This window comes from Delphinus delphis, chromosome 13 (assembly GCF_949987515.2).
Source record: "Delphinus delphis chromosome 13, mDelDel1.2, whole genome shotgun sequence".
NCBI classification, from domain to species: domain Eukaryota; kingdom Metazoa; phylum Chordata; class Mammalia; order Artiodactyla; family Delphinidae; genus Delphinus; species Delphinus delphis.
In genome coordinates, this window is record NC_082695.1 from 25,428,745 (window position 1) to 25,453,788 (window position 25,044).

At 60.3% G+C, this 25,044-nt stretch overlaps 5 protein-coding genes across 5 annotated transcripts; 3 read left to right on the forward strand and 2 right to left on the reverse strand.

The window, feature by feature from the left end:
* Positions 1–1,050: 1,050 nt before the first annotated feature.
* MMP11 (matrix metallopeptidase 11) lies at positions 1,051–11,075 on the reverse strand. Its single transcript, XM_060028472.1, has 8 exons — positions 10,960–11,075; positions 5,619–5,848; positions 4,572–4,715; positions 4,358–4,491; positions 3,974–4,215; positions 3,640–3,856; positions 2,685–2,942; positions 1,051–1,815 (listed from the first exon to the last, which is right to left on the reverse strand). The coding sequence occupies exons 1-8, from the start codon at positions 11,068–11,070 to the stop codon at positions 1,682–1,684; spliced, it is 1,470 nt and encodes a 489-aa protein (XP_059884455.1). The 5' UTR covers positions 11,071–11,075; the 3' UTR covers positions 1,051–1,681.
* A 1,416-nt stretch (positions 11,076–12,491) lies between these two features.
* On the forward strand, positions 12,492–13,237 carry LOC132436427 (histone H3.3A-like; the record flags this gene model as incomplete). The annotated part of the gene is made up of 1 exon (XM_060029315.1): positions 12,492–13,237. A coding segment is annotated over one exon (417 nt), but the record flags the coding sequence as incomplete, so codon positions are not given.
* Positions 13,238–14,740: 1,503 nt separating this feature from the next.
* On the forward strand, positions 14,741–16,654 carry CHCHD10 (coiled-coil-helix-coiled-coil-helix domain containing 10). The gene is made up of 4 exons (XM_060028477.1): positions 14,741–14,899; positions 15,150–15,369; positions 16,212–16,359; positions 16,458–16,654. Exons 1-4 carry the CDS (start codon positions 14,859–14,861, stop codon positions 16,475–16,477), a joined length of 429 nt encoding a protein of 142 aa, XP_059884460.1. The 5' UTR covers positions 14,741–14,858; the 3' UTR covers positions 16,478–16,654.
* An 839-nt stretch (positions 16,655–17,493) lies between these two features.
* On the reverse strand, positions 17,494–18,964 carry C13H22orf15 (chromosome 13 C22orf15 homolog). The gene is given in 7 exon segments (XM_060029317.1): positions 17,494–17,607; positions 17,610–17,635; positions 17,717–17,791; positions 18,025–18,125; positions 18,127–18,160; positions 18,252–18,338; positions 18,940–18,964. Coding segments are annotated over 7 exon segments (462 nt in total).
* A 3,812-nt stretch (positions 18,965–22,776) lies between these two features.
* VPREB3 (V-set pre-B cell surrogate light chain 3) lies at positions 22,777–24,168 on the forward strand. Its single transcript, XM_060029464.1, has 2 exons — positions 22,777–22,825; positions 23,575–24,168. The coding sequence occupies exons 1-2, from the start codon at positions 22,777–22,779 to the stop codon at positions 23,889–23,891; spliced, it is 366 nt and encodes a 121-aa protein (XP_059885447.1). The 3' UTR covers positions 23,892–24,168.
* Positions 24,169–25,044: the final 876 nt, after the last annotated feature.

Here is a 25,044-nt window from a genome sequence, read left to right on the forward strand (position 1 = left end):
CACGGACAGAAATAGCAACCGCGGCCCTGACTCGGGCGGTGGTCTTCCCAGTCTCACAGCTGGGACTGTAACTCAGCCCAGTGAGGAGGAACGAGGCGAGGCCTGAAGGCCTGGAGGAGGCCAGAAGCACATATGCCTCAGTTTCCTCGGCCCAAGAACTCAGTGCAGCTGAGAGGATAGGAGGGCTCAGGGACCGCTAACCCAGCTCCGGGCCCACACTGTTCCTGTGGCTTTGGGGATGGGGTTGGCAGGATTTCAAGGCCCAGGTGGTGTTTGGTTTGGCTGGTGCATCCTCTGAGTGCTGGGGTTGGTGGGGGCGGGGGGACCGTCTCCATTCCCTCCTTAACTCTGCGCTTTATACTTACCACAAGCCAGGTGCACTGAAGCCAGACAGCCCTGCCCTGGGGCGCTTACAGCTGGAGCGGGGCCTGACACACTGGAAAGCATCAAAGCATCCGTGTATCCGGTTGAACAATTGCAGTAGGTCAAAAACGGCCCACTGCTGACAATTTCCTATGGTTCCATCTGATAAATGGCAGCCGTGGTAGGTGCCACTCCGAAGAACATTCGCGTGGGGCTGGGTGGCAGGCGAGGAGACCCTGGAGAGTTAGGAATGGTTGGCGGTGGTAACCATGAGTTTTGTTCTGTGTCTTGACAGCGGCAGGATAGGGGCTGGAACGTGGCATGATCAGAAAGAGTGACCACCACTTGGTGGACGAGGGTATGAGGGGCCATTGTGGAGGCAGGGAACAGATTATAAAGCCACTCCAGGCATCCAGCAAGATGAGGAGGAGCCCTAAGCAGGGCACCCGGCCCCGAGGACCAGGGGCTTGGGGGTGGGGTGGGCTGCAACCCTGGCTCCCAGGGCAGAGCAGGTTCCCAGCCAGTCCTCCCACCTCCCTGGCCCAGCTCTCCCCCCATCCTGGCCTTGCAGTCACAGAGACACCCCAGGCAGGCAGGTAGAAAATGACCATGTTTAATGACAGTCCTCAGTAAAAAAAAAAAGAAAAGCCTTTATACACACTGTACACATTTACATGGCTTTGGAGGGCTTGGTGTGGGGTGAGGGCTGGAGGGGATCTGACCCGTGATAGGATTGAGGTATGTTGGGGCCTCCAGGTCCCAGGGTCTCTGGCAGGAAGCACCCCCTTCCCCAGCTGCCTGGCCCTTGTGCCCTGGATCCTGGGGAACAGGTCTCCAGAACCACCAACTGGAAGGCAGCCAGTTCCAAGCACCTACCAGAGCTGACTTCTCAGGAAAAGACAGAAGGCACAGTGCCCTGGGACCCACATGCCAGCACCCTGTGTTACCCCACAGCCAGGACAGTGAGGGCTCCAACTCCCCCAGCCCTGCTGAGGTGCTTCTCTGAAGGATGGGGACAGAGACCCAAGGCAGCTGGGTTTGACTGTGACCAGCACAGGTTGGGTGGAGCTGGCCTGAGGCCACCCTCACCCTTAATGCCGGAGCCTCCCTGCCCAGTCTGAGGCAGTCACTGGCAGTGGCCACGACCTGCGCGGCCCTTCCTGCAGTCCTGATGGCAGTGCCCGCCTCCCCCCCCACCCCCGAGTAGGCACGGCTCCGTGCCGCACCCAGTGCCCACAGCCACAAAGATGGCCACGGTCTCCAGCCGATGTCAGTGTCCTGGCAGGGGTTAGGGGCCCTGAGGACATCCAAGCCATGGTTAGCGGAAAGTATTGGCAGGCTCGGTACACCCAAAGAAGTCGGGGCCCACGAGGCGGGGGAAGCCCTCCAGGGCCTTCACCTTCACAGGGTCAAACTTCCAGTAGAGGCGGCCGCGCAGGAAGTAGGCATAGCCTGAGGAGACAGGAGGGTCAGGCGGGGCGGGTGGACACAGGGGCAAGTCCCAGTGGGCAGACCTTGGCCACTGCTGAGTTCCTTGAAACCTGTAGACCCCAGGGTGTCCCTTCCAAAACCTCCCTTTGGGCAAGCCCTTCTGCCTGCCCCAGGGTCTGATCTGAGCTACCACCCAGACTGACAGAGGCCAGAGCCTCGGAGGCCCAACTCCTGCCCCTCAGGAAAGCAAATCCCGCCCCTCTCACCACCTCTCCTGTGCCTTGAGTCAGATGGGGGACACTGGCGACCTGGAGCCCAGGAGCCCGAGACCACTACAGGACAGCTCTCCCGGCAGGTCCCGATGTGGGGGAGCACAGAAGCAAAGGGGGGACACGGGAGAGAGCGCTGGACTGTGAGTCCCAGATCTAGTGCTTCAAGATCACAGGAGGCAGGTGGCTCTTGGCTAGAAGCAGGGACTGCCTGGGTGGAGGTCCTGGTTCTGTCCACCTTGGTGGACCCGGTTAGGTACCTCACCACCTGAATCTCTGTTTGCTCTTCTGGAAACTGTGTTCATAACAGATGCTACATCGGGAAATCGCATGAGACATGTACAGAGCTCAGCACTGTGCCCAGAGCCTCATTGGCCCTCAGCAAGCAGCAGTTATTACTTCAACAGGCACGACCAAGGGACCTCGGCAAGTCCTTGTACCTCTCTGGCCCTCAGTCTCCTCATCTGCAGCACAGGGGTCTAGCACTGCCCTGGCACGAGGAGGGGGTGGAGAAGGAGTTCGCCAGGCAGAGGACCCGCAATGAGAGCTAATGCCCAGCCACCACCGGTGGGAGATGCAGCCACCACCCCGCTTCCCCCAGCCACCCCACCCCCAGCGCACCGTCAGCATCCTGGAAGGCAGCGTCGATCTCAGAGGGCACCCCTCGCCAGTCGGTGGCCCGGCGGGGCACAGGGCTGTCCACACGGCGGGTGCTGGGGTGGAAGCGCCAGTAGTCTCCGCCTCGGAAGAAGTAGATCTTGTTCTTCTCGGGGCCCCAGACCAGGGCGGCGTGGACCAGGGACCCCAGTAGGCCCAGCTCAGAGAGGGGCGCGGGGCCCAGGACTGGCTTCTCACCATCGTATACCCAGTATTGAGCTCCTGTTAGAGAGTGGAGGCTGCAACAAGCTGCCCAACTGCCACATCCAGCCACTGTGGACCCGCCCAGCCACCACCATGGCCACGGACTTTCCCAGCCTCAGTTTCCTTGTCCATAAAACATGAAGGCCAGCAATGCCTGCTTGGCACCCCCCACCCCCAAGTAGGACATTGGGCAATGCAGGCACTGGGAGGTACACGTGGGGAAGTTTACTCTAAGCAGCAGAGAGGCCGCCTGGGCTCCTGCTCCTTCCCTGCACTTGGCTGCCCTGGACAGGCACCTGCTGCCCATCCCTGGGCCCAGCCCTGCCACAGCAGGCCCTAGCTGGGCCTTTGTGAAGTCCCTGCTGCCCGCAATGCTCCAGGCTCTCGTCTCTGCCAGACCCAGATCACATCCCTCTCTGCCTTTTCCAAGCTGTGCCCTCATGCAGGTCACTTCACCACCTCTGAGCCCCGGAGCCTCATCTCTAGACCAGGGGTAATGATCACACATGCTCCATGGGGTGTGATACCTTCAATTCTACTCCAACCTCGAGAGCCGCTTCCTCTAGGAAGCCTCCCAGCTGTGCCCAGAGGAGTGAGCCATACTCTTCCTTGGCCCCAAGAGTTCGAGGCACACTCCATCTGTTCATCATGTCTGCCGTCTGTCCCTACCCTTGACCATGATATTCCTGAAGTGTGACCTCCAGCCCCCACTCACCTTGGAAGAACCAGATGTGGCCCTGGGCATCCTCGAAGGCTGCATCCACGGAGGTGGGCAGCCCCTGCCAGTGGCGCGAGGCCAGCGCAGGGTAGCCGGGCTGCAGCTGGCCCCCGCGCAGCCGCCATACAAAGCCTGCCTTGAAGAAGAAGAGTTCGCCGCGGATGGTGGCGACCGCATCAAAGGAGACCTGGCAGGCATCTGGTGGGGCATCTGGCTGGGGTAGGCGAGAAGGGTCAAAAAGAGCCTGCACTGGAGCCACAGAGGCCAGCAGTGGGGGTCGGGGCTGGAAGCAGGGCCTCACCTCCTGCCTCCCCACCCTCCTGGGCCTCACCTCCAGTGGTGCAATCTCGTTGGTGTCCACCCCGGCCCCGGGGCCCAGGTCTGGGGGCCTAGAGGTGGGGGCTAGTCGAGGCCGGCCGTAGAGGTGCTGGATGCCCCTGCGGTCATCCGGGCTGAGGCTCAGCGGGTATCGGAAGGTGTAGAAAGGGGACATGAGGGCCTTAGCAGCTGTCGTGTGCTGCAGCCCGAGCACATGGCCAAATTCATGGGCTGCCACCTGCAGGAGGTCTGTGCCTGGAAAAGGGAGATAGCCCAGCAATCCCCGAGCTCCTGCAGCAAGACACTGAGCTGCGGGCCCAGCTCAGGGACCTCGGCAAGTCCCCATTCTCTATGATGTTCAGTAGCCCCATCTGGAAAGTGGGTCCCCAGCCCATACCCTGGTTGTCCCCGATTGTCCAGGTCTCGTCATAGTCGAAGTGGACATCCCCTTCTCGGTGGGTCTTGGGGAAGAAGGCGTGGGCCAGGATGCCCCCAGGTCCATCAAATGGCAGGTTGTCCCCATGCCAGTACCTGCAGGGGAGTGGGGGCAGAGTCAGTGGCTGCTGATGGGTGGGGCTCATTCCTAGAGGGGTCCCCGGCCACTGGCTCACCTGGTGAAGTCGATCATGATGTCAGCGTGGCCCTCGTGCACCTCGGTAAAGGTGAGTGGCGTCACATCACTCCATACCTGTAGGGCCTCTGCTACCGTCTGCCGCACCTGTTCCCGCACCAGCTGCCATGGGAACCGGAGGATCCTGGGGGAGGAGCAGGGCCCTGGACCTGGCTCATGGGGCAGCATCAGCCCCTGATGGCTGTTGGGCCAGGAGTTGCCCCTGGATGCTGCTCAGTGGGGGAGCAGGCATGCACGACACAGGCCAGGTGTGCCCTGGGCCTCAGGTGTGGCACACCAGTCCCTCTGCCACATGGGCACATCTTTGTGTGGGTTTGTGTCCTCAGGTGCCCATGAGTATCTGCATTGGGTGGAAAGAACACAGGACCAGGAGCCCCGAGGCCCACCTTCTAGACCTGACTATACCGCTCACTGTGGGGAGACCTTGGGCCCTAAACCTGCCCCCTCCTGGTTCCCAGCTCCCCACCCAGGACATTTCCGGAGCCCCCAGCAGTCTCGGCTCCAATGCCTCGGGGCACCACACCAGTTTTCACACCTTCTCTCCCAGGATGAGCCCCGCTGCATCACCCTGAGGGGCCTCAGGTCACCTGAGCTATTACCTGTCCTGCCACTGCTGCTCCCTACCTGCTCGGATCCCAAGTTGCAGCGATAGATATGAACCCGGTGTGGATAACACCTAGCTCGCTGAGAGGAGGGGCCGTGTCTGCCTCATTCACCACAGAATCCCAGGACCTGGCCCTTAGTGCATCCCCACAGAGGCTGCCTGGCTGACTGAAGGCTGTGTCCCCACATGTCTACGGTGTGACCAGGCATGTGCTGAGACTCCTCTGCTGAGGGAGGGCATGGGTACAGGGGGTACCATCTGTGTGGGCATCTAAGTGTGGGTTTGGGGTGTTGACCCAGGGGGCTCAGAGGCCAGTGGATACACCAGCCTGTTACCATGGGGATCTGGCACAAGTGTGTCTCAAGAAGCAGGGTGAGGGCGGTAGGTGGAGGGCGAGAGCCTGCTTGCAGCCCCTGGCCCTACCTGTAGGTGAGGTCCGTCTTTTCCCAGCGCCCGCCCGACAGCACGAACCGCTTTTGTCGGTTGTGGGCACTCGGCCCATCCAGCGGGTCAGGCACGCCGCAGCGGGGAGGTCTGGGGCCGGTGGCAGGCTGAGGGGCCTCCTGGGCAGTCGGGGCAGATGCCGGGCTGCTGGGAGGAGCTTCACGCCAGGGCTGTGGACCCCTTCTCACTGGGTGGCGGCGGTGGGCATCCTATGCAGGAGAGAGGATGCAGGGACCTGCTCAAGCCTTGGGTCCTGGTGGCCTATGGTCAGAGGTGTGGACGGTCAGTGCACCCTCACTTGACCCCAGCCGGCCGTGTCGATGGCCAAGCTGAGGCCGTCACACAGCAGGGCCCTTTGGCACAGGCTGACTGGCATCCAGATGCTGATTCCAAGGCCTCCTACCGCCTCCTGCCCCCTTGTGGAGGGCCTGGGCTGCCAGGCACCTACTCCCGCCATTTGGGCTGGTGAGGACTGGGTCGGGGTGCAGCCCTGACTGTACTCTTCACACATACCCAGGAAGGGACCCCACAAAGCTTCCAAGGAAAGGCCAGGCCCTTGTGCTCTCCACCCCCCCAGCAGATACCTTTCCACCTACCTTTCTTCCTGGGTGCCCCCGGCCCCCACTCTGCCCTCTCCAGTTACGTGAGCTGGCTCCTGCCCAGGACAGCCACTGCAGCCACTCCCCAGCGTGGAGGGGCTGCAGTCCTGCCTCAATCTGCTCACCTGACAAATGGGGACGATACTTCCCCAGAGCGTGCATCTGAGGATGAACCAGGCAGTGCACACAAAGTGCGAAGGGCACCGGGAACTGAGGTCTGATTGCTGGGGGCAGTCTTGCTCACGCTCTGCCAGGGCTGGGTACACGGTGGGGCTAGATGTGCTCTGTTTGCCCCCTCCCCGGGGGTATGTGGGGCAGACAGTTACCAGACACCCAGCCCCACCGTGCCAGAGCCCATGGACCACAAACAGTGATTCTGACCTGGAGCTCCCACCCTCCGAGAGTCCCAGGATGGAGGTCGCAGTTCTCATGCATGGAAAAAACAGAAGCTCAGAGAGGTAGAGAGACCCAGCGGGGTCACCCAGCAAGGGCATGGCCGGGCCAGGTGAGGACTCTAGCATCACAGGCAGGGGGCAAAGGCCCGGCTTGGGACACAGTAAAGCTGGGGGAGAGGCAGAGCAGTGCCGTCTGCTGAGAGACTCAGCGCCTGTCTAGTCTGGGCCTGTCTGGTCAGGGCCGCTGTGGCCTCCCCACAGCCATATTTGGGGCGGGAGCTGGGCCACCCAGGCCCCACCCTCGGCCTCAGCCTCTGGCGGCTCTCCCAGGCCCTGGGTGCCCCAGAGCTCTGGTGAGCATCCTAACCCCCCCAGCTCCCGATTCCAGAGCCACCAAGAACTCAACAGCCTGGAGCCACTCAACCCCCAAGGACTCCCCATGATGTAGGGGTCCTCTAGACACCTGGAGCTTCTGGGGTGTGAGGCCCTGGGCCAGTTTTCCCCATTTCAGAGTTGCTTCTTGAATGGCTGATCACCTGACAGAGCCCAGCCATACCGAGTGTGCCAGTGCTAAGCACTGATGGCTGTCGCAGCTCACCCGTATCTAGGCTAGGACGCTGCCAACTGCTCCACGGACACGCTCTCAGCCCCTGATGGGACCTCCCACCATCTCTGCAGCCATCATCCCCATTTCTCAGGTGAGGACCCGGAGCCCAGAGAAGTTAAACAACTTGTGGGGGACACAGCTGGCAGGTGGCGGGCTGTCTGCACTCACAGCCCACCCGCTACTTGCTACTCTGCTCTGCTTTTCAGGCTGGGGTCACCCTACCCCTGGAGGAGGGACACATGCTGGCCTCACCTTGGTGACAGAAGAGAAGGAAGGGGAAATGATTAAGTACCTGCCACTGCCCAGGCACTCTGGAGGCAGGTTCACTGAACCTCCCCCACCCCCATCCCCGGCATAAGTTGGGGAGGATACGCATGCCAGGTCTCACATCAAGGATGTGGACCCCAGACTTATGTGACGAGCCATGACGGACTGCACCTTCCCCTCCCCAGGAAGGTCTAGCCCATAGACCTCCAGGATAAATAGATTCCTTCCCCCCAACCCTGGCCAGGATCTGAGGACCCTCCCCAGAAAGGCCAGGGCTGCGTCGTTCCTGGGAGCCCCAAACAGCCCAGAGCCCAGCCTGAAAGCTCTGTTTATGCCCGCGAGCAGAAATTGCTCCTCTCCTCTGCCCCACCAGTGAGGCCTGAGCAGCCAGCCACAGAGGGAGGGTGGGTGTGCCTTCCTTTCCTGCTCCCACGAGGCACCAACTCCTCATGGATCCCCCATGAGGACCCCTGGATCATGGGACTGTCAGTGCAGCAGAAAGAGCCACGGGCTGAGATTCAGAAGGCCCAGTTCTGTGCTGTGGAGACCCTGGATGGAGTGACCCTGGGCAAGTCACTGTCCTCTCTTAGCCTCGACTCTCCTATCTGTCAAATGGGAATGGTGCCATGGCAAAGGGCTAAATGACCTCCATCTGCAATGCCCGCTGCAGCATCTGGCGCAGAGAAGAGCCTCTTCCTGGTCTGGCTTCTTGCCCCGTGGGCCCTCCCCCCCCACACCTGGGAATCTGCTCCACCCAATTCCCTACAGCTCCCCTGAAGTTTCCAGACTTTAAATAGTAACAAAGGAGTTGCAGCTAGAAGGGAGCTCTCAGGCCTAGAGAGGAAAAGTGACTCGTGCTGGGTCCACCCACGAGCCAGGGGCCTCTTGCTCCCCGCCCACATCACGTTCATTGGTACTGGAGAGCGAATGAGCAGGAGGCACTAGGATCAAGGCCCCTGGGCAGCGGGGTCTTTTTCTTGGAGCCCACCATTTAAGGGCTCTTGGCCTCAGTTTCCCATTGCTGGGATAGGACACATGCTCCCTGCCCTGCCGACATCCCGCACTCTCTTCCCCAGTCCTTTCCGGCCTGGGGCCAGGGGCCCTCCCTAGCTGCAAGGCCTGGCACGCAGCAACCTGATTCCTCAGATGGGTGTGCCAGTCCCCCCAGGGCAGCTGGGAGGCAGTGAGGTGGGGGGTGGGCATAGACCACGCCTGGCCTCATCTACAGCCCTGGGGGATTGGGGAGCAGGTATCACCCCATTTCCCAGGGGAAGAAACAGAGCCCAGAGAGGTCAAGGTCTTGGCTCAGGGTCACACAGCAAGTCAGCCAAGAGCTGGGCCTAGACCTGGGGTTCATGCCTCCCCACCCATAGCCCCCCATCCCCCCAGCTCTGGCCTGTCTCCAAAATCCACATTCCTGAGAAATGCGCCTCTTTGGAGAAGGTCTGCCTCCTCCTCGGCCAGCTGCCTCCCTCAGCCTGCCCTGGGGAGGGTGCCCAGCTCCTTCACCCCACCCTTCTCTGGCGGGCACCAAACCACAGCCTCAAACATACTCGAGGAATTTCTTGGGGAACTCAGCCTCCTGGCTGAGCTAGAGGCTTGGGGTCAGCCCCTGGGTCAACCTCCAATTAGGAAAATGGGAGGTACCTAGCAGAGGGGAAGTGAGGGAAGACCCCAGACTGGAAAGTGCTGGGTCTGTTTGCTGTTGGTCCAGCGGGACAGTTACTCATAGCTACTCTCTCTACTGTGGGCAGGAGGTGACCCTGAGGGGAGGGCATTTGGTTAGACTGTGAGGAAGGCAGGGAGCATCACCACGCCATTCTACGCCCCTCTGAGGCTCAGAGAGATCAAGCAACCTGCCCAAGTCACACCGCTAGTGGGGAGGCAGGTCCATCTCCCCCCACCTCCCCCGCTGGCTCCAGAAGGGAAGGCAGCGTCCACCCCACTGGGCGGCGGGGCTTTCATCAACCCTGAAGGCTGTGAACTGGGATGGATAAATATTTACAGAGTTTTTCTGGCCCTGCCAACAGCAGTCCGGGGATAAACACATCGGAGGCGACCCCAGATGCTCCCTGCATATCTGCAGCGTGACAGACAACGGCCCAGCTCAGACCCAGACCCAACTGACACCGCACGAGCGGCAAAGTAGCAGCTGCAGGTGACGTCTCCAGTGTGCCTGGCTGAGCCCTCTCCTGGCCTCACCTCATATACTCTTCAGCCCAGCAGCGGGCACTCTTGCCTCCCACCCACCCAGACAAGACTGGGGTCGGGGGTGCTGAGGCTCCAGAGGGCTCACCTAGGGTCACGTGGTTCAAACCCAGGTCTCTCCTATACCCGAACCCCATGGATTCAACAGCTACCCAGGGTGATTTCTGACTCTGCCCCAAGGTCTAGGGGACCAGGAGGGGCTGGGAAAGAGGCAGGGTCCCTGGACTGGGGTGCCCACCACCCCTTCTGTCCTCTCCTGCTCCTATAGCCAGGGCAGGGGAGGGCAGAGCTGGCGTGGCTGGACAGAGGGGCCCAGACTGGCCAGACCTCCCTCCTCACTGGACTCTACCTGCCACCTCCCTAATGCTCCCATCCCTGCCTGGGCTGGCTGGATGCTCAGCTGGGCATCTGAGTGGGCTGGGTACCCAGCGGGCTCTGGGCCTGCAGTTGCCCAGGCTGTGACACCAGGCCCACCTGGCCGCCCCTGGGACTGGTCCCCCCAAGCACCAGCCGGAGGGGAGGGTGCAGTTTTCCCAGGCACACACAGGCTGTCACACATGCCGGGCCCTCCTTCCTCTCCAGATCACACCTTCCTCTCCCTTCCCTGTCTGACCCTACGCCCTGCTCTCTGAGGGTCTCGACTCCCTGCTCTCGGCCCCTTCTTTCTCACCCAACTCATATAACACACACTAGCTCTCACACTCATGCTGCCTCCTGGCTCCACGCTCCCCAATATCACCACTCTCAGGTGCCAGGCGGTGGCGCCTCCTCCAGGCTCAGACCCCATTTCCCGGCAAAGGCTGCCCTCCCCAGCGCTTCCTTAACCCTCCAGCCTGGAGGTGTGCTCACGGAGGCCACACATCTGGAGGCTGACGCCAGTCTGAGACCTGCTGGGCTTTGTCCCTGCAGTGAATAGGGGGCCCTGTAGCCACTCCCGCTGTACCTCCCCCAACACACACCCCAGTATCTCGGCCGGGCCGCCGAGGAGCAGGTCCCAGAGCTGGGAGGGGGGTGCGGAGTCCCGCTCACCAGCCTGAGCGATCCCGGCGCAGGCTCCACTTGCACACCTCCAGGGACGGGAAACTCACTATCTATCACGCCCCCAGGGACCCAGACAACTTTTCGGGTAACGGGCCGCGCCGGGCCACCCCGGGCATCCCCGTGGGTCCAGCTCGGCCACCGGGCCCAGCCCGCGTGCCCGGCGCCCCTCGGTGGGGGGTGGCCAGCCGGCGGCGGGCACTCACCGGCGACCGCGGGGCCCGGGCCAGCAGCGGCGGCGGCGGGAGCAGCAGCAGCAGCAGCGGGAGCAGGAGGGCGCGCGGGGCCGCGCCGCGGAGCCGGGCGGCCCAAGCCATCCGCCCCGGGGCTGCTGGGCCTGCTGGGCCGCGCCGGCCGCCGCCCCTTATAGCCTCCGCCCCGCCCCCGCCCGCCCGGCCCCGCCCCCGCGTCTTTTGTTCTGCACTCGCCCCGTGCTGGCGGCCAGGGTGGGGGAGGTGGGCGGGGAGGGCTGGCCAGGCGGGGACCGGCCCGCAGACCCAGTCCTTCCCGGGCGGGCCGGCCCTGCGGTCTCAGGGGCCTGGTGCTGGGGGACCCTGGCCAGCCGGTGCTGCTCCGGGCCTCAGTTTCCCCGATGCGGTGGAGAGTCTGAGAGGCGCCGCGTTTCACTCCTCCCCCTCCTGACCAGGCCACCTTTGGAAGGCGCATCCCTAGCTGGTCTCCCTGGGGGCCTGACCTCTGACCTCCTGTTAGCCTGTGACAGGTGGCGGTACCCACGGGCAAGTTCTGCCACTCCTCAGAGCCTCAGCTGATCCATCTGGAAGATGGCACTATAGCCCCTGTGAGGAAAGGGATATTAAAGTGTGCCCCAGAGGAAACTGAGGCATATGGAGGCGGCTGGCCAGGACCCCAGCTTGGCGCAGAACCATAGACAATTATAGATGGGGAAACTGAAGCCCTAAGAGGGAGGGACGAGATCAGGCTTTTCCAAACCAGCAGGCAGGCAGAGGGGTCAGAAGGCCCTCTAGCTGGTCAGCTGGAGGCAGGGTACGGTCAGAAAGCCATGGGGGGCAGTGTCTGAGTGGGGCACTGGGGGCCCAGGCTGCCCCTTGGTCAGGGACTAACAGGCTCCTCTGGCCCCCTCCGGCCCAGCTTCCTGAGACCGAGGATAAGTAGGTGAGAATCAGAGGAGGGGGTGATGACCACACTCTGGAAGGGATCCTCCAGGCTCATATACTCTCTGTGATGACCAGGGACCTCACCAGCTTGCCAGGCAATCCGCTCCATCATGGGCAATGCTGGGGAGCCAGGACACAGGCGGTGGCTCCCGTCCTGGCGGGCGGGGTGCTGAGCTGCCTCAGTGTGAGGCTGTGGGCACCCGTCCTGGGCCTAAGAAGGGAGGAGGCGGTGTGGGGAGGGGGAGGAGAGGGACACTGGCTGACTCAGTCCTCCCTCCGGGTTCCAGTCCGGGGAGCCTTCACAGCTTCTCCAGAGAGGCTCTACAGAGACCCCTAGAGGGCAAGGAGAGGAAAGACAGCAGTGATTTTTACTACCTGGGCTGTTTGCCATCTTTTTCTTTAAAGTGATCTACTTTTAAAAATTGAAATGCCTACTTCAGCCTCATTTTAGCCACATTGGTCAAGAAGTCATAAATTTAACGCAGAGCGGTTTGGTCGTTAGTCGGAGGAGCTTCTTCCATTAGTTCGGAGACTGCGGCTCTTCATTGGGCAGCAGGAGCGGTGCGGCTGTCGGAGAAGCGGCGAACTTAGGCATTGGGTGAAAGAAATTGGCCCGAACCAAGCAGCCTGCTCGTAAGTCCACGGGTGGCAAAGCGCCCCGCAAACAGCTGGCCACTAAAGCGGCCAGGAAAAGCGCCCCCTCTACCGGCGGGGTGAAAAAACCTCATCGCTACAGGCCCGGGACTCTTGGGCTTCGAGAAATCCGTTGTTACCAGAAATCCACCGAGCTTCTGATCCGGAAGCTGCCTTTCCAGAGGTTGGTGAGGGAGATCGCCCAGGATTTCAAAACCAACTTGAGGTTCCTGAGTGTCGCCATTGGTGCGCTTCAGGAGGCTAGTGAAGTGTACCTGGTGGGTTTATTTGAAGATAGTAATTTGTGTGCCATCCACGCTAAGGGAGTCACCATCATGCCCAAAGACATCCAGTTGGCTCGCCGGATACGGGGAGAGAGAGCTTAAGTGAAGGCAGTTTTTATGGTGTTTTGTAGTAAATTCTGTAAAATACTTTAATTTGTGACTTTTTTTGTAAAAATTGTTTATAATATGTTGCATTTGTACTTAACTCATTCCGTCTTTCACTCAGGATGAATGCAAAAAGTGACTGTTCACAGATCTCAGTGATGTGAGCACTGTTGCTCAGGAGTGACAAGTTGCTAGTATGTAGAAGGGATGGGTGATATTTCTTGCTTCTCATGATGCATGTTTCTGTATGTTAATGACTTGTTGGGTAGCTATTAAGGTACTAGAATTGATAAATGTGTACAGGGTCCTTTTGCAATAAAACTGGTTATGACTTGAAAAAACTCATAGATTTGATGAGCTAATTGTATGTTTTTTTCCGATACACATGAAAATATAGACAGTAAAAATATTTGTGTAAAAAAAAAAATATATATATATATTTGTGTAACTACCTTAAGTGGTCTTGAGTGCCTCCAGGGGAGCATGGCCTTGCTTTGCGGAACCACAGTCCACCTGTCATGGGAGCTCAAGTAACAACCTCCCACGTTGTAGGCCGCAGTGGAGAGCCATGGTTACAGCAAGCTGGGCTGGTCACAGAGGGCTTCCTGCAGGAGGAGGACCCTGATCAGCCTAGGAGGGCCAGTTTGGCAATAGGAACAAGTGGTCAGTGGCTGCATGAGCAAAGCGGTGGAGGCTGGACCAGGCCTGGCATGTCTATGAGGAGAGAGCAGCCACCCTTCACATGCTTCCCTCACCTCGAGGCCAATGGTCACTCCTACTGCAGAGAGGAGAAAATTTTGGCCCAGGCCCAGATGAGGGTCAGGGGAGGGCCCTGCTTCCCAGGCTGGCTGACAGGACTGTGTGGTTGGGACACAGTAGAGACATGCTGAGCCTGCCAGGCACTGCCCATGTCCCCTGCGTCTCTTCTGCCCCTTCCTCACAGAGGGGACTCCTCTCCCCACCTGGGACCCCTCCCCCACGATTTTGCTGTGGGCGATTTCATCCTCCCCACAGTCCTGGTGCTGGGAGGACTCCCTCGGGCATAGGGGACAGTGATGATGGGGTGGTAAAGAGGTCAGGACCTCTCCCCGCTAAGGGTAGCAATAAAAGACTATGAAAACCTCCAGTTCCCGAAGGGCTGGGAAGCGTCTTAAATTCGGCATTGCCCTGCCCTGGGCCTGGAACCAAGGTGGTAAAATTCGAGGCCACAGGATTCAAACCCGCACAAACACCTCTAGGTTACGGCCTTTGGGAGGGACACCCTGCATAAACGCTGTAGGGGTCTGGCGCTGCATCCGTGGGGCAGGGGGTCGGGTTGGGTGGAGGGCCACGCAGGGGGCCTCGTCGCACCCCAGCGGGGGCTGCCCGCGCCCCGCAGTGATTTTGCCGGGAAGGAGTCCGAGAGCGGTCCGGACGCCCCCTGGCGGGAGCTCTGGGGACCTTCGCGGAGGGTGGGTGCTTCTTCCCCTGCCCAGTCCACCCGCGACCCTGAGGCCACGCCGGAGCCAGCGAGCCCGGTCCGATAGGAGGGGGAGGAGCAGGGACCGGCCTCCTGGTGCCCCACTTTCCGAGCGCGGGAGAGCCCCTAGCTCCACTCCCAGAGCTCCGCGGTGGTCTTTGAAGGGCCAGGCTTCGCTCCTGCGTACGCCCTCGGCGCCCTGCGACAGCGGCCCGTGTCCCCAGGGCGCACATAGCTCGGGCCAGGAGCTGGGAGGGAGCAGGGTCACCGGCAACGGGTGCTGCCTGATGGAGAGGCCGGGTGACCCGCGAGGGTGCAGCCTGGCCCCGGGTCCCGAGCCTCCGGCCGGGGGCGTGTCCCCGCGGCCCCGCCCCGGCCCCGCCCAGCAGCGCCGGCCGTGACAGGCGCCGTCGCCTTCGTCCCCGAACCGGAGCAGCAGTCACCGTTGCTGTCTCCGACTCGGTTCAGCCGGTCCCACCGCCGCCACCATGCCCCGGGGGAGCCGCAGCATGGGCGCCCGGGCAGCCAGGTGGGAGCGGGACGAGGGCCCGCAGGGTGGGGTCTGGGGAAGCGCGGCCCCCAAGGACGTGACAGCGTGACCTTGGCGGCTGCTGCGCCATCTTGGCGGGGGAGGGGCGGATGTACCGCAATCAGGCGTCTAAGACGGTGGTCGTCCACCCTCCGGGAGGAGGAGAGGGTGCCTCTCCGGAGCTGCGGGCCCCTGGGGCCGCCGGCCTGGAGTCCGGCCGGGATTAACCCAGCTTCTTCCCATCCCGCAGCCGCAGCGCCGCGCCCCCTGCCCATCCGCCCGCGCACCCGCCGCCCTCGGCCGTGGCCCCGGCCCCCGCCCCGTCGGGCCAGCCCGGCCTGATGGCGCAGATGGCGACCACAGCCGCCGGAGTGGCCGTGGGCTCGGCTGTGGGACACGTCATGGGCAGCGCCCTGACCGGAGCCTTGAGCGGGGGGAGCTCAGAGCCCGCCCAGGCTGCTGCCCAGCAGGTGAGCAAGGGTTCAGGGGAAACTGAGGCCGCCTTCTCTCAAGGCCACTGAGCGGGGAGCTGCTGGAACGTCCAGCGAGGAGTGTCCAGGGTGTCCAGAGCTGCCTCGGCCAGGGACTGTGCCCAAGAAGGGTCCTATTAGTCGCTCTGCTGTTGGTCTCTGGTCACAGGACGGCTCTCCCTGCCCCTCCCCTGACGCCAAGGTCCCTAGACCCCGTGGACAGACACCAACCAGCCCTTTAAAGATGGGGAAACTGAGGCCCTTAGGGTCTCAGAGACTGGCCCAAGGTCACCTAAACCTAGTAGAAGGGAGGGATGTTGAAGTTCCTGAGTCCGTGTTCTCTCTCCCAGGTAGACCCTTCCTGTAGCCCCTGCACCCAAGGGTGAAGGGTAGCCAGTGACTCTGGATCTGTTCCCTGCTGGCCTGTCCCCCACTGGGCACCCCACCAGTCCTGAACCAAATTCTGGCTTAGTGGTGGGGTCGGGGGTAATGAGGATCAGTGTTGCTGAGCAGGAAGGTGCTAGAACTTGTGGGGGTGGGGCTCATACTCTAGCAGAGCACTGGGCTTTTCTAGAAGCTTCTCTCACCTCCCACCCCCACCTGCCAGCATACCTGTTATGAGGCAGCTGGGAATGCTGTCTGTACCAGCACCAACTGGGTGGCTTTGAGAGGGCTGTGGGCTCACCCTGTTTCAGGGATGGAGCAGCTGAGGCTACACAGGGCAGGCTGGGCCTGGCAGGGCTGGGGGCGTTAGGAGGGGCAGCTGGCACCCCCAGCTCTGGAGTCCTCTTCTGGGTGCCAACCCCAAGTTGACCTTGCTGTTTCCTGTGCTGTAACCTCAGGCCCCGGCCCGCGCTGCCCCGCAGCCCCAGCAGATGGGGCCCTGCGCCTATGAGATCAGGCAGTTCCTGGACTGCTCCACCACTCAGAGCGACCTGACCCTGTGTGAGGGCTTCAGCGAGGCCCTGAAGCAGTGCAAGTACAACCACGGTGAGCTGGGAGGCCCTGACCCCTGCTGGGGCGGGAGCGTGGTCTCTCCTCCTGTACCTTCGGCCTGACCTCCACCTGTGCCGGCCCTCCCTCTGCAGGTCTGATCTCCCTGCCCTGAAGAGACCGGTGCAGATTCAGGGGCCAGCCCTGCAGCCACTTTCACACCTTCACCGACAGCAAGACCATGACATCAGATTGTACCCACGTAGCTGAGACTGGGAGTGAGAAGAGGGTTTCTCACCCCACAGATGATCCAAGACGAAAATGTGCAATTAATAGTTTATGTTAGATCCGAGCCTGCTGTGTCCACTCTCATTGGACTTTCTGCGGGTGGGGGAGGATGAATGGATGTCCCACTGTGGAGTGGGATGCTTCACCTTCAGCTGGTGTCCTGGGTGGGGAGGGTGACCTTGTAATCCTGTGTAATCTGACAGCCTCGGGCAGTCCAGACTGGGTGGTGAGGCATTAGCAGGTGACCATAAGCCTCAAGGGCGTCTGACTCCTGGGGCTGGAATCCCTGGAGGAGCGTGCTGTCTCCTCTCAGGGACCCCTGCCCCTCCACCCTTCTCATCTCTGCCTCTGGATCCCTTTCTCCGCACCCACACCTTAGGGGCCCCGCGGCGGCCTCATGTTCTGTCAGTGACCTTGCAATTTCCCAGAAATTCCAGATTCTGCAAGAGGAATACTGCTGGGCCTTTGCACCTGATCACACCAGGCAGAGGTCACGGCCAACCCCCTTGGATCTGAGTCCAGCTCGGCCAGTTGGCCGTGATGTGCCAGGTCACGGGGCCTGCCGGAACAGAGGTGCTGGCCCTTCAGACGCCATCACACACTCTGTGCTGCTGCCTTCACTGAGTTCATTCAGCAGCTCTGCACTGAGCACCTACGGTGTGCCAGGCCCTATTCCACATCTCCCCGCCCTTGTGCAGGCATTTAGCCTCCAGCGGGATGGTGGGGACCTGTCGCTGGATATAGTGTCTTCCATCGTGTGGGTGTATGTGTGTCTCTGAGGGGGTTGGCATTGGGGTCCACCTCTCAGCACACACATCTGTCCCCTGGGAAGGGGTCCCATATCTGGGTATGAGCATCCCCCCAGGGATCCATGTCTCCTCCTTACCTGGCTCTCGGCCCCAGCTAGTGGGTCCCAGGCAGCAGGAAGCCCACCCTTCGGGGCCGTGAAGAAGGGCCTTGCTCCTGGTGGCCACGCAGAGTGCCGGCACGCCTTCTCCAGCCATCGCCCGGGGGAGGGGAAGGCCCGACAGCCAGCGCAGCTCCTCTGGAAGGCCCCAGAAGCCCTGCCTGTGGGGGACTGGTGGGAAGGCACATCCTCCCCCTGGGGCTCTCCTGTGACACTCACCTGCCAGCTCTGGACACCGCTCATCCAGGTTCTCCAGGAGGGACTCATAGCAGGTGGGGGCCCCGCCCTCACCCTCTGCGGAGGGAAGAAGGCTGATTCCTGGCTGGCCTGGTGGTCCACACCCCCACCTCTCACTCTGGACCTGTTTGCTGGCCCACAGTGGGGTCAGGACAGGGCATTGGATGGGAAGTTCAGGGCTAGGTCCTGGCCAAAGCAGGGGCTCAGCAGGGCTTGGGTGGTCTGTGGCTGCTCTTCCCCATCTTATATTCCAGCATAGCTGCACAGGGGGAATCTGGGGCCCCACTTACTGATGATCTGCACTAGGACATAGATCCCACGCTCCTGCAGCAGGGGGCTGCCCATGGAGGGCGCCAGGGAAGGCCCCTCCTCCAGTCCCTCAGCCAGGTTCCAGGTGCCCATCCTCAGCCAGGAGGGCTATGGTCACTGGGGGAGCAGAGAGGGAGGCAGGGCAGGGCTGGAATCCCTACCTGGGGGCCCTCAGAGGTTCTCCCAGCACCCCTCCCTGCCCCCTCACCATCTGGGGGCACCTGCCCCCTCTGCCTCAGGTGGGTGATGAGGAGCACCAGGCTGCACCAGGGGTTCACCAGCTCCCAGCAGCCAGCTGTGGGAGAGGAGCAGAGGTGAACGAATGGCACCGTCTACTCCCCCCAAACTGGGACCCTCTGCCTCCCTCCCGTCTCTTCCCTACAGAGCAGGGAATGGGGCTATGAGATTAGGGGCTATGAGATTAGGAACGTACCCCCTTCCATCTCCCAAGATGTCGGTGACCAGGGTGCACAACTTCTGTCTTTCTCACGCGACCCTCCCCTCCCACTTCAGCCCCACCTCCGGCACCTGACAGCCCCTCACCCCCTACCCCGCACCAGCCCCGCCTCCACCAGAAGGTCAGGAATCTGCAGCTGGGGCTAGAGCTTTAGGTGCCTCATGCCCCCTGAAGCTGGAGGACCACTGACCAGCTAAGGGATGGAGCAGTTTGAGCATTTGCTCCACGGCAGCGGCTTCGTGGCTGCGTGGCCCGTGTGCTCCTAGAGGAGCCCACATGCATTTCCCAGGACCCAGCCGGGGTTTCCCCTCAAGGCACTCTCCGCGGATGCTCCCATCCCTTCCCATGTGTACCCCTTCCCCACGCCACCTCCCCACTCTCCCTCAAGGCAGAGGGAATGTACCCCCACCAGTCTTCCGGGACAGGGGACCCCCCTTACCTCCAGACATCACCGTGATAAACATGGCTGCAGGGGGGAGGAGACAGATGTGGGGGCTTTGATCCCCCAACCCCCAACTTCCTGACTAAGGAAGGAGCTGGGGCTGAGATCTACCCCATGTGGCGCCCTGCGGGAGATGTGTGTGTCGGGAATGGGGGAGTGATGGGTGGGTGGGTAGGTCCAAGTGCAGCTCCCCGCTCAGCTGCCCTTGGGGCTGGGCTCCACCAGCCCAGGGGGTCCTTGCAGCTAGTCCAGGAGACTTGGCCTCCTCTTCCTCCCGCTAGCTAGATCAGAGTACAGAGAAGACTCAGGTCCTCCCAGCTTCCAAGCTGGTCTCCATGGGAGTGGGAGCTGCCAAGAGGTCTAGGCAGGAAATGCCTTCCCCCCAGTATCCCGGTAACGGGCTCTGGGGAGGGTCCGGACATTCCCTGACGCAGGGCTCTAGTGGGGGCTGGAGCCTCAGCGCCCAGGGATGTCCAGAGACCACATCCCCTCACCAGTAGAGACAGAGCTTCCAGGCTGAAAGCAGGGGAGATTCCTAGGGGTGGGGTGCTGGCGTGGCTGTAGCAGAAGCGGGATCCTCACCAACCTCACAGGCTCCCTATCAACTCAAGGCCCCCTGCCCTGGGCTCACTCCCAGCCTCCCTCTCTTCTGTCCTTGTTTCTTTCCTTTCTTAGTCAAGTTTTGTTGAGTTATGGTTTACAGACAGTAAAATTCACTTTTGAGTGAACAAAACACTTTTGAGTGTTTTCCAGTTGTGACAAGTCTCACAGAACCACCACCAGTCTGGATACACAACATTTCCATCACTCTCCCAAATTCCTTCATGCCCCTTTGTGGTCACCCCAGCCCCTGGCAAGCGCTGCAGTGTTCCCTGCCCCCACCTCTTCCAGACTGTCGCGTCCCAGAGAGGGAAGCAGCAGACAGTGCGGAGCCTTTCAGGTGCGGCTGCTTTCACCTAGCTCCATGCGTGCAGGATTCACGGGGTAGTCAACCGGTGTCAATGGGTCCTTCCTTTCATCACCCGGGAGGGTCCCACTGCCTGGAGGTGCCGCGGTCTGTGGATCCACTCACCTGCTGCTGTTTGGATTGTTTCCCGTTTTGGGTGATTATGAGTAAAGCCAGTACAGACACTCACCAGCAGGTCTCTGGGTGAAGAGACGTTTCCATTTCTCTACTGTAAACCTCAGCAAGAGGGATTGCTGGGTCCTCTGGGGAGAGTATGTTTAACTTTGTAAGAAACTGCCATTGTTTTCCAGCGTGGGCAGCGTTTGCATTGCCCCTCTTTCCGTCTGGTTGTGGTTGGGCCTCTGGACTCATGGCGGGTCAGGATACCTCCTTCTTAGCTGCCCTGCCACTGCTCCCCGGTGATTACACTATTCATCCACCCTCTGCAGGCAGAGCTCAAGGCAGGAGGCAGGAGGAGGCCCAGATCCTCCCCGCAGCTCATCAGCATCACTCTGCCTCTGGACAGGACTTGCCTCAGTGCTCACACCTGTAAAGCAGTGAGAGGCACCGCTCACGGCACCACTCGCACCGCTCACAGCACCACGGGCAAGTTAGCGTGAGGACGGAACGCAATTAACCCTTTTGAGTGCTACCTGGGTGCTCAGCCTGCAGCAGGCGCTCAGAGGCAGCACTGGGGAAAGCCCTGGGGCAGCGTTTCCCAAACTTACAGGCAGGGCACTTTCTTCCAAAATCTGGGGACCCGTGTCCTGCAGAACACAGCCCAGGAGTGGCTGCAGCCAGATTCTGGAAGGAATGGAACTCCCGGCCTGGACCCTCAGCTCCAATGACCACCCCTCTTTTCCGAGGGGTTTGTCTTTAGTGCCACTGAGGAGGGATCTTTTGTCTTGAGTGTCATGGAGGTGCTCTAAGGAGGTGTTAGGACTGGAGTGGGACCCACAGTGGGAGCTTTGTAACCTTCCCCAAGCGAGCTCTCAAGGCTACAAAGTAATGAGAGCACACTGCTTTAACTTGTTTTATTATTTTTTAGGTATTTGGTAAGGCCAGCAGATCAGGAGATGATTGCCATCGAGAAGCTGGTTTGTTACAGTTCCCAAGTGGAGGAGGCATGACACCCCATGGTGCGGGAGGCCACATGGGAAAGCACCAGGGCTGGTCAGGAGGCAGAGAGAGAGGGGGAACTCTGGGCGGGAGCCTCTATCGTGGTTTCTGAGGGAAGGAACAGTGAGGTGGGGTGAGCAGGCTCAGGGTTGGCTGTTTGGAATAACTTCATGCTCTGGGGCACAGGAACCATCCCTGGTTGTCTGGTACTTACTTGTCCTGGGTGACAGGGCAGGAGGGCAGTGGCCCAATGAGAGAGCCCCGTAGGGGAGGTGGTCAGGGGAGTGTGGACTCAGGAATGGTTAGTTTGCATTTGAAAAGTGTTACTGTCTCTAGGAACTGGCTGACCCTGGGAAGGCCTGTCCCTCCAAGGTCAGCAAGGCCCCAGATGTCAAAGCATCAGGATAGAGAATATAAAAGGCATGATTAATACACACAAAGTCCTATCTATGTTTTTGTTTTTGTTTTTCTTTTTTTTTTCTGGCTGCAACATGCAGCTTGTGGGACCTCAGTTCCCTTACCAGGGGTTGAACCCAGGCCACGCAATGAAAGCCCAGAATCCTAACCACTAGGCAACCAAGGAACTCCCACAAAGTCCTATCTTTGCATCTTCACAACACTTGGACTGGCACAATGCTCGTCTTTTGTTTCCAGATGAGGAAACTGAGGCACAGAGAGGGGAACTTGGCTGAAGTTGTGCAGTCAAGAGGAGGAGGATCTGGGATTCAGGTTTGAATCCCAACGCGGGTTGAATCCCAACCAAAGTCAGCTCCCCTCGGTTTGGCAAACTCTCTTGCCCACAACAGGAGTGCAGATAGGCACAACCATGTCGGGAACCCTGGTGGTATCTACTAAAACTAAACAGAAAGGGGACTTCCCTGGTGGTCCAGTGGTTAGGACTCTGCGCTTCCACTGCAGGGAGCACGGGTTCGATCCCTGGTTGGGGAACTAAGATCCCGCATGCTGCGTGGTGCGATGCGGCCAAAAAAAACACAACACTAAACGGAAACGTTCCCTGTCCTGGGTGTCTGTCCAGCAGAAACCAGAGCTCAGGTGCACCAACGACACAGGCAGGAATGCTCGCAGCAGTTCTCCTTGAAATAGCCAAAGATGAAAGCACCCGAATGGCTAGTAACAGGAGATGGATAAACTAACTGTGGCTATCCACACAGTGGCTTACACACTGCTGTGACAACGAATTAAACATTGCTGCACACACGGATGACTCACAATGTTTAACAAAAGAAGCAGAAACAAAAGAGGACACACTATCACTCCATTTATAGCTGACGTTCTACAGCAAAACTGATTAACCACAGAGTCCCACTTGGTTACTGTTGGGGGCTAAGAGGGTGTTACTGGCAGGGGAGGCGAATGAGGGAGCCTTCTGGGGTGATGGAAATGTTCTAAATCTTGGTCTGGGTAGAGGCTGCAGGGATATATATATATAAAATCATTGAGCCATACATGTAAGATTTGTGCACTTGACCGTATGAGTTATACCTCAGTGAAGAGCAGCCACCTGCTCTAACTGCACATGTGGATTTCCGGGCTTCTGTTCTCAAGAAGGCCCTGTGCGGCTGGGATGCTGACGTTTGGGAAGATAAGGTCTGGCTGCTGGGCCCCAGCACCACCCTCCCACCGTGTCAGTGGGCTGATTTGCATGCCCTGTCGTGGTCCAGCAGCCTCCCCAGTGTGCCCTGAAGCACCTGGAGCACGCCCAGCGCAAGCCCAACAAGCGACTCCCACCTGCCTCCCTGCCTCTGGCCATGGCCTGTCAGCATCTGGCCCTCCTTCTGACTGGGGTCCTCCTAGCAGGTGAGCCCTCCCTGGGCCTTGCTCACCCAGGGGTGGAGTGGGAAACAGCACACTGGCTCTGGAAGCCCCCTGTAAGGAAGCAAATCCATGTGGTCAGTGGGGAAGGTTTTGGAAGGGTCCTTGAGGTGGAGAGGAGAACCGGCCACAGGTGGCCCTGCCCCAGACTTGAGGCAAGTCACTTCTCTATGTGGGCCTCAGTTTCCCCATTTGTGAATGACCAGATTGCTAGGGTCCCTTTGGACTCTGACTCTTGGGGGTCTCAGAGACTCATCACCTTTTGAGTTTTTCAGAGGGGAAGCTGGTGTGGGCTGGTTCCTACCCCACAGGGCCTCAGGGACAAGCTAACCCTGAGAAGGTTCTTCAGCAGCCAGTGGCCGGAGGCTGAGCCAATGGGTAGTAACAGCTCAGGAGGCTTCTTGGGGGGTCATCAGTCTGTAGCCAGGGTTTGGACAAGCCAGTGTGACCAAAGTGATAGGGGTCTGAAGGGCAAGGGACGAGGGTGGGCAGCCCAGAGACCACCAGCACACCCTCTGAACTCTAGATCCTTAGCTGAACATGGCTCCTTGGGAACATGACACTAATGGGGGCTTAGGGGTCGCCAGCTCTGTGCCCCACCCAGTGACGATCCCATGGCACCAGGCTGTTAGCTTTTGGGAGAGGATTCTCCTGGGAGTCTGACCAAGACTTTGTGGGGCAGGGGCAGGAAGGAAGGGGCCCAGGCAAGACCTGAGTGTGTCTGTCTCTCTCAGCCTCCCAGCCAACCCTCACCCAGCCGGACACACTGCTGGTCTTCCCAGGCCAAGTGGCCCAACTCTCCTGCATGCTCAGCCCCCGCTATGCCACGGTCGGGGACTACGGCGTGTCTTGGTATCAGCAGCGGGCAGGCAGCGCCCCCCGCTTGCTCCTCCACTACCGCTCAGAGGAGGACAACCACCGCCCCCCTGACATCCCTGACCGATTCTCGGCAGCCACGGATGCAGCCCATAATGCCTGCATCCTGACCATCAGCCCCGTGCAGCCTGAAGACGCTGCGGATTATTACTGCTCCGTGGGCTACATACCCTAGGGGTGGGGTGTGGGATGAGTGCCTTCTGTCTGCCTCCCGTCTGCCTCCCACTTATGCTCCTGACCTTGGGACCCTCCCTTTCTCTGAGCCTTGATTTTCCTCCTTTGTAAAATGGGTTAATAATCAACATGTCAACAGTAACTATTCTGAGGGCCATGAGATCCTGGCTGAAAAAGTGACTGTGGGACGCAAGAGGGAAGAGATATGGGAACATATGTATATGTATAACTGATTCACTTCGTTATAAAGCAGAAACTAACACACCATTGTAAAGCAATTATACCCCAATAAAGATGTTAAAAAAAAAAAAGCTCAATAAAAAAAATAAAAAGAAAAAGTGACTGTGGTTGGTCTGGGAGTGTGGGGGTAGGGATTCTGGGGATTTTTGCAGAAGGGGAAGCACCTGAGACCCTTGGGTGGGGCCCCACCTCCCTACCAGCCTCCAGGGGGCTCAGAATGGTGGCTCTTGCCTTCCTGTGACTGGAGGAGCTGGAGTGAGAGAAAAAATAACCAGCCCTTGCTGGTCCCAGCTCTGCATGCCTGGTTGTGGTCCAACACACACAGGGTCAGTGGACTGGGTCCCTAGGAGCCCCTGCCTACTCCTGGATGGGGCTAGGAGGCACCTGAGGGCCAGGACGGAAGGTGCTGAAGACAGGTGGGCAGATGGCAGGGGGAGAATGGGCAGCAGCCATCCTTGGGTAGAGGGGCAAGTCTTGCCACCAGAAGCAGAAGTGAGCTCTGGGAGGGGGGTCGGGGGCTGAAGAACACACCCCGCTTCCCTCCCGGTTCCCCTAAGAGGCGCCACCTGAACGGAGGCCATCCCTCAGATGCAGAGGTGGGGTCCACAGAGGGTCCCGCCTAGGCTCCCAGCCATCTCCTGGGCCCTCTCCGGGCTCTCCTCATTTGTCTCTGCGGGGACGAGGTGAGCAAGCAGGACCAGAGCTCCCCAGGAAGGGAGGGGGAATTGCAGCAGGACCCCGGGCCTGCGCGGGGTAACGGGCTCCGCAGCCCTGAGCGCACCTGCCCTTCTCCCGGCGACACAGCCGCCTCAAGGCCTCTGGCCGGCCCCACCCCCAGGACAGGTGCCCAGGAGCCGGCCGCCCCTCCCGGCCTCAGTTTCCTCCTCTGCGCTCCCGCCAACGCCCGCCCAGCC